Raw genomic sequence first — 13,634 nt, 5'->3', positions numbered from 1 at the left:
TATAAGATTTTGAGTTCCAAATTTTCCACCTCCCTCCCCTCCGCAAGACAGCATGCAATCTGATATAGGCTATACATGTACATTCATATTAAACATATTTCCATATTAGTCATGTTTTGAAAGCAGAATCAGAACAAAAGGGAAAACCCACGAGAAAGAAAAAACAAAACAAAAAAGAGAGAGAGAAAATAGTATACTTCAATCTACGTTCAGACTCCATAGTTCTTTCTCTGGATGTGAATAGCTTTTTCCATCATGTGTCATTTGGAATTGTCTTAGAAGACAACACTGAGAAGAACTAAGTCTATCAGAGCTGGTCATCATTTAATGTTGCTGTTACCGTGTACAATGTTTTCCTGGTTCTCCTCACTCCACTCAGTATCAGTTCATGTAAGTCTTTCCAAGTTTTTCTGAAGTCTGCCTGCTCATCATTTCTTATGGATCAATAGCATTCCATTACATTCATATACCCCAGCCTGTTCAGCCATTCCCCAATGAGCATCCCTTGTGTTCCATTTTTCTGCCTTTCAACCACCTCATGTAGGTCTAGATTACCCCGTGCTTTGGATTCTTTAGTCTTTTTGTTTTCCTCTTTCTGTACTGTGACTTCTATTCTTTTCAGGAACATTTCATTTTCCCTAATTAGCTGTAGTACTTTGGGTACTTTAGAGCGGTGGTACCAGAATTCAAATAGAAATGGGGGATACCAAACCATGCATAAGTATCCCCGCAGGCCAAATATTGACTTAGTTTTAAAATGTAATATTATCTCTGTTTGATTGTATTTTTTATTTATATTGTTAAATATTTCCCAATTATATTTTAATCTGGCTCAGGCCTTACTTGGAAGTGCTGTGGGCCACGGGTAGCCTGAAGGCCGTGTGTTTGCTATCTCTGCTTATAAGGCTGTCTTCTAGCACTTTTACCTGTTGCCCTAACAGGGAGGCTAACATGGATATTTTACAGATGCAGTTGTTATTTGGCACTGGAAAAAGCATAAGTATAGCATGATCTCTGGCCTTCAATGGCATGCTGTCTTTCAAAGCTTCTATTGTTGGGATAAGGGAGATTTTTATTATCCTGGACTTTCCTGCCTAATACCAGTTATTTGGCTTCTCAAATGCCTTAATTTGTATAATACTGCCAAAGTCATAACATAAGCAATAAGTGCCCTTGCTGTTATCTTTGCGCACATCTTCTAGAGAAATTCTGCTTTCATCTACATTTATATTAGACGTTGTCTCCATTTTACCCTCAGTTGGCCATTATCTTGGAAAAGAGGCCCCAAGGATGATTTTTCCATAAATTTTCACTTCTTTCTTTTGGGGGGGGGAAGAGAAGCAATCAGGGTCAAGTGACTTGCCCAGGGTCACACAGCTAGCAAGTGTCTACAGGCTAGATTTGAACTCAGGTCTTCCTTATTCCAGGGCCAGTGCTCTAGCCACTGCACCATCTAGCTGCCCCAAATTTTACTTATTTCTGAAAGATTCCTAGCTTCACAAGTGCACAGTTAATACTCTGTTACTTGATAATTGAACCCTGGAGGAGTGAAGGGGTGATCTGAGTGATAGAAGTTGAAAAACCACTAGGAAGCTAGAAATTACTTTCATTTCTCAAAAGGGAAAAACAGCAAATGAAGTATTGATGTACATTTTAAAATACAGAATCATCAAGAGTGGATCCCCTCTGGCATTCTCTGGCTAGGTCTTCAGAACAGAGCAAAGCAGAGAGTCGAATGCTTATCCATGTAATCTGGACAATCCCAGAGATAATTTGGGTATGGGGATATTTCTAATCTCTTCAGTAAAGACTGAGGCAAAGAATTGTCAGTATGTGAGTCAGTGAGATTATTTTCCATCTACTCTGTCTATTCCTTATATGTATATAGTTCACATGTTGTCTCCCCTGTTAGAATGTCCCTAAGTCCAGGGACCATCCTTTGGCCTTTCTTTGTATCCCCAGCTTTTAATATAGTTCCTGCTACATAAGAAGCGCTTAATAAATGTCTATTGATTGACTGACTTACTAAGCCCATTCCAATGGTTGTATTTTTGACCTGGACCATCCAATTGGCTGGTCTGCACAGCTCCAGTTCACCAGCTCATCCTTATATCTTGTCAAAGCTTTTGACTCCTAGTCTAGCCCTATCTCAGTCATAAAATCCATGGTTGGAATGGACAGCAAAGATTGCCATGTCTGAACTGCACAGTGTACATCCAGAAAAATAACGACGACAAAAAGAAAATCCTTGATTCCATGAGGCTGGACGACATGAACATTCAGAAGCCACGGCACTGGTATCTGTTTGCTCTGGCACATTTTCCCATGATGTTTTAGAGATTCCAATGTCGGAATGCCAGAGCAAATGGATACCAGGGCCATAGCTTCTGAACATTCATACTAGTAGCCATCTGGGGGCTTCATTGTATTTTTCATGATCCCGAAGACAAAAGTACCTGCTCAGGGGACTTTGCTTGTATTTGCTTACAATTAGAACCAAGAGTAAATTTCACCTTTGCCAATCACAGAGTACACAATGGCTCTATTCTCCAACATTTCTGTTTTTGAAAGGAAAAGAACTTAGTCTTGTCAAGCTCTCTAAAGCTAAGATCGCTTGCCTCTCTGTAAGATAACTTTTTTCAGCTTAGGGAAAAAAGCCTGTTTAAAAAAAATTAATTGATTTTAAAAGCCAGAGCATCACAGGGATGAGTCAATTCCTCAGAGGGGAAAATTAAGTGTAATGTACTAGCACCTGCTCATAATTGTGCCAAAGGAAAAAGTGTCCCGTTGGCTTGTCTGTGCTGTGGGCACAGACTCCACAATGTATCACTGTTCCCAAGGGGCCAAGGGGAAGGGTGGGAATGGAGCTGTGACAATTCAGCCACAATACTGGGGAAAAAACCAACTTGGAAAATGGTACCATCCTTCTACCCAAAGGGCCATCTCTTCCCAGGATTATTTCCATCCTTGGCCATAGCCCATGATGTTGTCATCATGACAACAGGTCATTGAATTCAAAAGAATTATTAAAATGGGAAATTAGTCCATTAGTCACAGGACCATTGGATCATCAGATAATAGGAATTAGAACTACAAGAGACCTTCAAGATCATTTCGTCTAAATACCTCCCATTTTATAGATTATCATGATTTTTTAAAGCACCTACTTTGTCAAGGCCTACACTAAAATCCTCCTCTAAAGTCTCAACGTGGTATGGGGATCCTAAGATTCTGTCAGCTATACCAACAGAGCCCAAGCTCTAGGAGGTCCAAACAGGCCTCTTAGGAAACTCAGCCCTGGGGAGAGACTGTATTGTCACACAAGTATAATTCCTGTTTTGAATGCCTATCTCACCAAGATTAGAAATACAATTACTGTCTCTTTAAGAGTATTGAAGACATGTGAATCGTTACAAGAAAAGTAGTTTGTGCTCATGGTCTCAAAGTGACAGGTGAATAGATAACTCAATGGAATCAAGGAGAAGATTGTGTTTGATCTGTGATGCATGAGGATCTGTGAGGTATCTGTGAAGAAGACAGACAGGAAGGAGGTGAGGAGAAACTTCCTTCTTATCGAAACTATTTTAATTGGTATCATTAAAAAAATTATAAAGAGGAGTCTATGAAGACTCTATGAGGAAGTGACAAATACAACATATTTTAAAAAATTATTTTCTATGGTTACTGAAGAGAAGATGAAGGGGAAAAAAGACTAATCTTTAATAGAAATATTAAGGTTCTTTAGAGAATTTTATTAGTGTCAGTTAACGAATGAGATTAAACTAAATTTTCAGACAAGTCCACTCCTGTTACATTGAAGGCATGACTCTGACTGTGACATTGGGCATCACCAAAAACTGTAAATAGTTATATGTGTCTTCATGCTTGTTATTGCTTTTACCCATTTATAACTTTTCTACATTCAGTCATTGCAATATTTATTCAATTATAGATAAGCATTGGGAAAGGAATTTTCTCCATTATATTAAATAACTAATATTTAATCAGTTGAGCTGGAGTTCAAGCTGATTAACTGATGAAAGAAAAAGATTGTAAGATCACTATGAAGAAATTAATTCTCACAACAGATGCCAATTAGAGAACTTGAGAGGATAAATTAAACTATGTAATTATGAGTAAAGTGGCAGGCTGAGGCTGAGTGTGGTCATACCCCAGACCCTATTTAACCCTGCTACATATAAGGCAAGTACATTGCTCTTAGATGCCTGCTATACAAGGACCAGCTCTAGTTAAGTGCATAGAGGGTGATCATGGGAAGTCTAGCCTAACGGAGGTGATCTTTTTTCAGCCATGTCATTTCATGAGCTTGGAGAGTTTATGATCTCTGAGTTGGAGGGAATTCCAACAACAAAGTAAAGACCTTTGCAGTATAGTTATGTGCAGGGTACTTCCACAGTTCTGAGGTATTATTATTATTAATGTTATTATAACATTAACAATATAACATTATATAACAATGTAACATTAACAATAACAGGCAGCATTTATATAATACCTACTATGTACCAGGCAGTGTGCTAATTGCTTTACAAATATTATTTCACTTGACCCTCACCATAATCCTGGGAGATAGGTGCTATTATTATCCCCATTTTACAGATAAGGAAACTGAGACAAACAGTGACTTGACTATGGTCACATAGCCAGTAAGTATCAAAGAACTAGAGATCATCGAGTCCAGCCGCCACAGAGAGATAATGAGGTCCAGAGAGGCTATGTTAGTCATTGGCAGACCAAGAATTTGAAACCTGGACTTTTGACTTTTCCACTAAACCATGCTGTCTATGGCATGGAATCTGTGCTGATAGAAACAGGACACTTCCAGCTGCCAGAGTCTTTTTCCTTTCCTATTCCCTACTTCTTCTTCACTTGTATTTGCTATATCAGCCAAGCATCTAGATCAGAAGTTGGTAAACTCAAGGGCCAAATCTGTCCTGTCACCTCTTTTTGTATAGTCCATGATCTAAGAATAGTTTTTACCTTTTATTGTATTTATGGTGTCATATTTTGTCTCATTTTACAGATGAGGAAACTGAGGTCAACAGAAGTTAAATGACATGCTGAAAGGAACACAAGCAGTAAGAGAGCCAAAATTTAAACCCAAGTGTTCTCTTTATTATACTATTTCTTCTTGAAGAGTTAAAGGCTTATAGAAATATAATAACTACAATAATCATCATAACATATTGGCATAGTATTTAAGGTTTACAAAGCACTTTTCCTCATCCCTGCAAAACAAGCAATATGGATCTTATATTGTGCCTATTTTACAGATAGGGAAACTGAGGCACAGGGTTTTTTTTCCCCCCACTTTTTTTTCTTTCAATAAATATCACACAGCTAGAAAATAGTAAAGCCAGGATTTGAACCCAGGTCTTCCTATCTTAAGATCCATCCATTTTTCTACTATACCAGAACTATTTGATAACATCTTCAAAATTGGGTCAATGTAATCAAGGGCCATATAGCTGCCTTGGGAAAGAAAAAAAAATTTAAAGCTATCATAGCACTTAGAAAAAGCCATGGATGCTAGCATCTCTGCTTTGCAGCTGCTGGTTGCTGGTTTGCCATCTTACCTGCTGGGACATCTGGAACGGCTTTGTTCACAGAATTCTGGAGCATGGTCAGCCGGTTCTTCATGTTGCGAATCCCTTCTGTAAAGCGGGTCTCTTGGCCCTTTAACAACTGCTGCATTTGACGGATAGCAGATAGGAGCTGCTGTTTACTGAGACAGTTCTGCAGAAGAAAAAAACAACAAGCATTTGGGTCAGTCCAATAGCTATATGATATGTTTCTGTTTGTGAGCATCTTCTCAGTGATCAAGCCAGTATATCAGTGTGTGTGTGTGTGTGTGTGTGTGTGTGTGTGTGTGTGTGTATGTATATATATATATATATATATATATATATATATATATATATATATATATATTTGTAGCCAGTATAAACCTAAACTACATTGGCCATAGCTCCTGGAGGTTTAATGATACTTACATACACCTGTCTTCCCTTCACACTGCTCCTGCTGGTTCCAATGTTTGTCAGAACAAGTCACTAAACCTCATACTTTGTGTAAATGTCAACTCCAATTAATCTTTCCAAGAAAAAAAAATTACCCATCTTGGGAAAGGAAATAAACAAAGCTGGTCATACAATATTATTTAGTGATTGGGAATCTTTTTGGATCAAAGGTAATCAACACTTTCATATGTCAATGACACCACATTCTTTCCTTCAGCCTACCCTAATACTCTGAAAACTGGACTTCAGATGAGCTTTTTCTTTCTTTCTTTCCATTCTGGATATATAAAATGGTATATATTTTTTTTCTGTTTGCCCTAAAGTGGGATGGAGAGAAGGTGAGGGGCTTATAGCCAACCCAGGCTGCCAGGTAGCAATTTGGCATTGCCTTAAAGTATATCACCCAGGTATTGATGTACTGCCAAATAATTAACAATGAGCTGGGGGAGGGGTAAAGTATGCAGGACACATGTCTAAGTTTAATCCATATTAACTGCACTTTCTTAAGTCTAAACAATCAACAAAATATTAAATCAAGTCCTATCCAATTTCCAAAGTGTAAATTCTCACATTGAACATTTAACTATCAGCTCTACGGAGTCAGAATGAACTGGCTCCGGCAAATTCCTGTCACAAACTTGATTTAGCTGGTGACTTTCCCAAAGCCAAAGTCCTAGCACCAGGACAGTCTACTAGACTAGAAGCTCCACAGTCCCATTCTATATGAATATTGGATCTTTCCCAGAGCTAAGGTCAATACTCTACACACAGTAGTTGTTTAATAAATGTTTGTTGTATTATACTTACCTTATTTATTATATTGTATTATATTGGTAGGCTCATTAGTCCAGGAGCTCACTTTGATCCTCACCTTAAAATAATCCTAATACTGAGCATAATTTCAGACCATCCTCAATCATATTTTACAAATTTATTTATATCCCAAGTGAGCATTGTCCTTGACTGCCATATTTCTCTACTGGGCAAATAGAATAAGTGCTTCCTTACCCAGCATTTAACACAGTGCCTGGAACATAGTAGGTACTTCATAAATGTTTCTTGACTAAAATGGTTTCTTATATCTTCCTCATGGCACTGACTACTTATGCTACTTAATCTGTAAAAAAAAAACTATGTTAAAGTAAACATCTTTACATTTATAGATTTGCCCATTATTCATTATCAATAGCTTATTTAAAGTGGTCAGATTGAATTTGCTGAATTACTATTATTTATTATTATTATTATTATTATTATTTATCATCATAATCATTATTATCCTTTTCTCTTTCTATCTTATATTCAATGGAATAAAAATAGAAATGGTCCAGGGACAAGTCACTATCCTACTATTATCCTTTATGTTTAACACTCAGTGTCACTTAATAAAACAATAAAAATCATCAGGGGTACAAAGGATGAGCCTACCCCAAACTTGACATGAAGCTCAGTTAAACCATTTCAAACCAGTTTTTAAAAACTGTAAGGAAGCCCACAAATGGACAGAAAATGTAAATGATTTGTCAATATGTTCACAGCAAACTATTCTCATCTTTGAAGATATTACTTGTACTTGAAGGGCTATAAAAGTAAGTAGAAATAACACTTAAGAAGATGAAGACTGTAATAGTAGCTCAGTTTTACATAGCGCTTTAAAGACTGCAAAACACTTTATATACATAAGCTCATTTGATTTTCACAGCAGCCTTGGGAGGTGGGTGTTATTATTGACCCCATTTTAATGGATAAGGATATGGAGGCTGAGTGTGATCATATGACCTGTCCAATATAGAGAGAATGTCTGGTGTGGGACTTAAATCTATGTCCTGACTTTAAAGAGCACACTATCTGTCCTATATAGCATGATGCCTCTTTGATGAAGAATAGCTAGATCAGAATATGGAAGAACTCTGTACTAGCGGTAACATAATTTTGAAATCACTAGGGGGACAAGCTCTGAAAGAAAGAGGGAGGAGAAAGATGGCGGGGGAAAGAGCTAAGGTGGGGGGGTGGCAGAGAGAGAGAGAGAGAGAGAGAGAGAGAGAGAGAGAGAGAGAGAGAGAGAGAGAGAGAGACGGAAGGGGGGAGAGAGATGGAAGGAGAGAGAGAGATGGAGGGACAAAGAGACAGAGACAAGGAGGGAGGGGGATAGAGAGGGAGGGAGAGAGAGAGAGAGAAAAAAAAGTGAGATCTTATATGCACCGAGTTATTTACACGTTGTCTCCTCCATTAGTTATTCAGTCAGTCCATAACATTTATTAAGCACCTATTATTTTCCAGGCAGTATGTTAAATGCTGGGGATACAAAGAAAGGTAAAAAAAAAAACCAGCCCCTACCCTCACGGAGTTCAAATTCTAAAGACAGAGACAATATGTAAATAATCAGGATGATAATATGGGAGAAGGCACTAGTAGCAAGGTGGGCTAGAAGAAGTAGGATTATAGCTGTGTTGAAGAAAGCCAAAGAAATGAAAAGGTAGAGGTGAAGAGGGAATGCATTCTAGGAATGGGGAACAGCCACGAGGCAGAGTATCATGTCTGAGGATTAGCAAGTGGCCAATATAGTAGAATCATAGAGTGCAGAGTGCAATAAAGTGTAAGAAGATTGGGAAAGTAGGAAGGGACCAGGTTACAAAGACTTTAAATGACTTAAGAGGATTTTATACTTAAGCTTTCTGGTAATAGAGAACACCTGGAGCTCATTGATCAGGGGAGTGATACAGATAGACCTATTTTTTTTTTTAAGAAAAATTGCCTTGGCAGGTGTGTGGAGGATGGATTGGCCTGAGGAGAGACTTGAAGTCAGGAGACCAGCTAGAATACTCTTGCAGTAGTATAGGCAAGGGCCTGAACTAGGGTGACAGCTGTAAGAACACTAAGAAAGGAAGATAAAAGAGATTTTATAAAAGTAGAAGTTTCAAGATTTGGCCATGGATCAGATATGTGGTGTGACTCCACTGTGGGATTGAGACTGTGAGCTGGAGTGACTTGGGGGTATAGCAGTGCTATCGATAGTAATAGAGAAGTTCAGAATTAGGAGTAGCTTGGGAGGGAAAGCCGTTAAGATCTGTTTTGGATATGTTAAGTTTGAGATGCCTATAAAACATTGGTTCAATGTGCCCAAAAGGTGGTTATGCAAGACTACAGCTCAGGAGACAGACGAGGGCTGGATTCATACATCTGGGAGGCATATTTAGAGAGATGATGGTTGAACCAATGGAACTGATGAGTTTACCAAGTGAGATAATAAAGAGAGAAAAGGGAAGAAAATTCAGGACAGAGCATAGGGGGATACCCATGGTTAATGATAAGGAACCGACAATGACAATGATAATGGATAAGGAAGCAACAAAGACAGAGAGAACTGTCAGACAGTGGGAAAACCAGGAGAAAGTATCACAAAAACTCTAGAAAAGAGAGAGTATCCAGGAGAAGCAGGTGATCAGTACCATCACTGGCTGCAGAGAAGTCACGAAGAATGAGGACTGAGAAAAAGGCCATTATATTTGGCTACTAAGAAGTCACTGGTAACTTTGGAGAGGGCAGTTTCAGTTGAATGATGAGGTTGGAAGCCAGGTCAAAGAGGGTTTAGAAGACAGTGAGAGGAGAGGAAGAGGAAGCACCAAGTGTAAATGGATTTCTCAAGGAGTTTAGCCGCAGAGGAGAGACAGACGACAATGTCTTGCAGGGAGAGAAGGACTAAGTGAAGGCTTTTTAAGGATGGAAGAGATATTGGCAAGCTTATCAGCGGTAGGGAAGGAGCTAGCAGATAGGGAAAGACTGAAGATAAGAGAGAGTGGGGATGAGAGAGGGGGCAATCTGCTGAAGAACACTGGAGAAGATGGGACCAAAGGTAAATGATGGAGGGCAGGGACTAATTTTGTCTTCTTTTTGTATCCCTAGCACTTAGTACAGTGCTAGGTATACAGCAAGCACTTAATAAGTGCTTCTTGACTTGATTTTCTATTTATTTCTATTCAATTTCATTCTTTTAGATTTACAAGAGGCATCATGATATATTGAATTTAGAGTCAGAAGACCTGGGTTTAAATCTCAAGTCTGCCACTTCACTAGAAATTTGACCTCAGCAAATTATTTAACCTCTCTAGGCCTCAGTTATATCATCCATGAAATGAAGGAATTAGATTAGATGGTTTCTAGTTTGTTATGATCTTTTTTGGAGCTTGATTCTCTTACCCAGTGTGTTGGCTCTCCTTCCTAGCTCATTATCACCTGCAGATTTAATAAGAATGCTACCTATACCCCTATGCAATTAATTGATATAGATGTTGACCATTACCAGGCCAATAATCACAATAATGACAAATCTTTGGATCTTACCATTCAACATGTTTCCAAAACCATGTGACTAATGTCATCTATTCCCCATTTCCCTATCTTGTCCAAAAAGAGCAGCATATCACACTTTCTTAAATGTTTTGCTGTAAGCATTGACCTGAACTAGTAATTCTGTCAAAAAAAGGAAATGAAGCAAATCTGGCTTGACCAACTCTTGATGAAGCCAGGCTTGAAAACCTACATGATGAATTTATCATACTTAAAAGAAAAACAAACTCTCCATAAGAAATTCACAGTTTCATATACAATCCTATCCTTCTGTTCTACACTATATAGAGCAATGCTCATTTTGTTCTATTTGGCAAATTCAGAATAAAAGTAAAAGAAAATTTTATATATATATATATATATGTGTGTGTGTGTGTGTGTGTGTGCGCGCACACGTGTGTGTGTGTGTACGTGTACACATATGGAATGTTTAAAATGGGGAAATGAGGAGTTGATAGTGAAGATTATTAAGGAGATAATATTAGCTGCCCTTGATGAGTTCAAGTTAATCCAACTTTTTTACATTTCTTAAAAATAAAAGTTGGTGGATGCATTCTCTCTATATCTACACCTTTCTTTAGATGTCTCCATTTTTCCTTCATCATGAAAACTGCTTCTTTTATATCTACATAAATTCAGTCTTAAAAACTTCCCCTTCCTCTTGAGTTGTCTTCCCCAAACTATTTAATTCTGCTCTCCCCAAATCTATGGCGCATGTCATACCATGCCCAACTTTCCTCTCCTTTGTTATCAAAAACTCTTAAGAGATAATGGCCTCTTCCTCTGAAGGTTCCCATCATTTCTCTCATAGTAACCATTTTTTCCCCCTGGTTTAGATTGATCATTGATTTAGAGATGGAAGGGGTCTTAGAAGCCATAAAGTCTGGAAACTAAGGCACAGAAAACTCAGGTGATTTGCCAAGGGTCACAAAGCTAGTAAGTATCTACAGTGGGATTCAAACACAGATCTTCCTGAATTCAAGGCCAATATTCTATCCACTAAACCATGTTGCCTCTAGAGAATCTCGTCCAGAATAGAAGTTATCCTTGCTGGTTCCTTTATCTATAAAGGATGAAATTATCACTAAGACAAGTTAAGAAATTATTAACTTCCATTTTCAGAGCTAGAGACTATTTCTTTATATAGTTTCTTGGTTTATATATTATATTTGAGATGCCATGATCCTGAGAGTATTTACCAGACAGTTCATGAAAGAACTTGGAATTCAAGTCAAATTCTGTGATTTTCATTGAGAAAGAGAGGCACAATAATAGTCAGTGAAAGGTTAGAGAAATACATTGCTAACAAGGTCGGGGGTGCGAAAGTTCTGTTCCCGTCTCTCTGGACAGGGGTTGCCCTGGTTCCATGAGTGAACCATGCAGATTGGCTGTTTACAGAATAAACCAAGGGTGCAAGTCAGCTCTGCAGAGCCCTGAGCAGGGAGGGTGCCAGTTGTCAGGGTGAAGCTGCCAGGGAAATGAGAAGGATGTGGGGGTTTCCAATGAGGAATTTCCAGCTCTCTTGTGGGATGATTATTGGCAGCAGCTGCTGTGAGAGTTGTTACTCCCTGAGCCCAGAGAGCTTAGTGAGAATTGAAAAGACTTGGGCAAGTTGCCACATAACCTGAAAGAAAATAATTTGATGGGCACAAACCTCTACCAATGTATCTGGAAGCAAGAGTCTTTTGGAAAGAAAATAAAAATCAAGCCTCTATTACAACGACTTGATTTTATTATTAAGAACTAGGTGGTGAGGTTTGGATACCGACATGCTTTCTGAGATATGGGGCCTTATACCATATTGGTACAATGGAAAGAGCATGGGAGTTGGCTTTTGAAGACCTGAGTGCAAATCCCAGTTCTTCCACTGACTCACCGTGTCATATTAATAAGACAATTCATATCTCTGAGCCTTGGTTTTCCTCATTTATAAATGATGGAATTGCACTACATTAGTTGTTTTCAATCATACTTTTCTCATGGCACAGTAATCTTTGCTGTGAAGAATCATGTCACCCTGAACATTTAACATGGAAACCCAACAGAAAGTCAGGAGATGTGCACATATGGCAGCTTCTCTTTGGTAAGAAGTCATTTTAATTGAGTCTTTCACAAATTCAATGTCCAACATGCTTTGAGTTTAATGCATATGTGTAATGGGTAAGTTTGGTACATTTTGCAAATGCTTTGAAAGGCTGTATCAATAAGACAAGTCTAAGAAGAAATTTAATAGGGATAAATATAAAATCCTATACCTGGATTCAGAAAACCAATTGTTCCAGTATAGTATAAAGGAAGATGGGACTAGATGACAATTCATCTGAAAAAGACATCATATCCATCTTACATTATAGAGAGTTGTAATGTGGATGAGGGGTTGGATTTGTTTTCACCTAATTTCATAGAGTTTACCTAGGAGCAATCTGTGGAACTGGCACAAAGGCTGATTTAGAATCAATATGGGACAAAGTTCCCTGACCATTTAGATCTGTACCAAAGTAGAATGGGAAGCCTCCGGAGATCATGATGAATTGTAGATAATAATCATGATAGCCAGTATTTACACAGCACTTCAAGGTTCACAAAGCTTTATAATAATATCTCATTTTATTCTCACAACAGCCCTGTGAAGCAGGTGCTGTTATTGTCTCCATGTCATAAATGAGGAAACTGAGCTAGGGTCACACAGCTAGAAGTGTCTGAGGCTGGATTTGAATTCATGTCCTCCTGACTCCAAGTCCAGTGTTCTATCTACTGAGCCACCCAGCTACCAGACTGTGGCACAAAGTGGTTAAAAAAAAACAAAACATGATCAGGGCATGTATTATCAGGAAAAGTAGAGGGAGCTATGGAATTGGTAATCAAATTATGTAGCAAGAGTGAAGTATAACAGGTGAATAGCATGTAAAATGAATACTGCATTGGTATACACAAATTATTATGATCAGAGGGAGATCTCCAGGGCATTGGGTGAATCCTCCATGGAGAATGTGTGGAAAGCTATGGACTTCTATTTGGTTCAGTTCTTGGCTAGCTGGTGTTTTCATCAGTGACCACTGGGACCCAGAAACAGCTTTTCTTTCCCTCTTTCTAGCCTGGTTGCTGTTGATTATGCTAACTCCAGATTACTTTTACTGTTGATATCTTCGGGTATCTTACGGTCTGCATAGGTGGAGAGAGAACCCAAATCAAGAGGCCAGAGGCTTCTCCTTACCATACATCAGCCTAGTTGTCAAGTCAGACTTG

At 38.4% G+C, this 13,634-nt stretch overlaps 1 protein-coding gene across 2 annotated transcripts in view; it reads right to left on the bottom strand.

The window, feature by feature from the left end:
• The window catches only part of FBLN7 (fibulin 7), an 85,288-nt gene that overhangs the window by 33,617 nt on the left and 38,037 nt on the right, over nt 1-13,634 (bottom strand). Inside the window, exons 1-2 of one of the 2 annotated variants that reach the window (XM_020987540.2) lie at nt 7,050-7,150; nt 5,598-5,757 (exon numbers count right to left, since the gene is read on the bottom strand). In XM_020987540.2, coding sequence (XP_020843199.1) covers nt 5,598-5,757; nt 7,050-7,091 — 202 coding nt within the window. In that variant the 5' untranslated portion in view covers nt 7,092-7,150. Of the gene's footprint in view, nt 1-5,597; nt 5,758-7,049; nt 7,151-13,634 lie in introns of those variants that run through there. The other variant, XM_020987533.2, reaches the window with a different exon arrangement.

Source organism: Phascolarctos cinereus, unplaced genomic scaffold (assembly GCF_003287225.1).
Source record: "Phascolarctos cinereus isolate Bilbo 61053 unplaced genomic scaffold, phaCin_HiC Scaffold_2;HRSCAF=192, whole genome shotgun sequence".
Classification (NCBI taxonomy): domain Eukaryota; kingdom Metazoa; phylum Chordata; class Mammalia; order Diprotodontia; family Phascolarctidae; genus Phascolarctos; species Phascolarctos cinereus.
The sequence above is the reverse complement of the archived record's forward strand: the minus strand, read 5'-3'. Positions and strand labels throughout refer to the sequence as shown.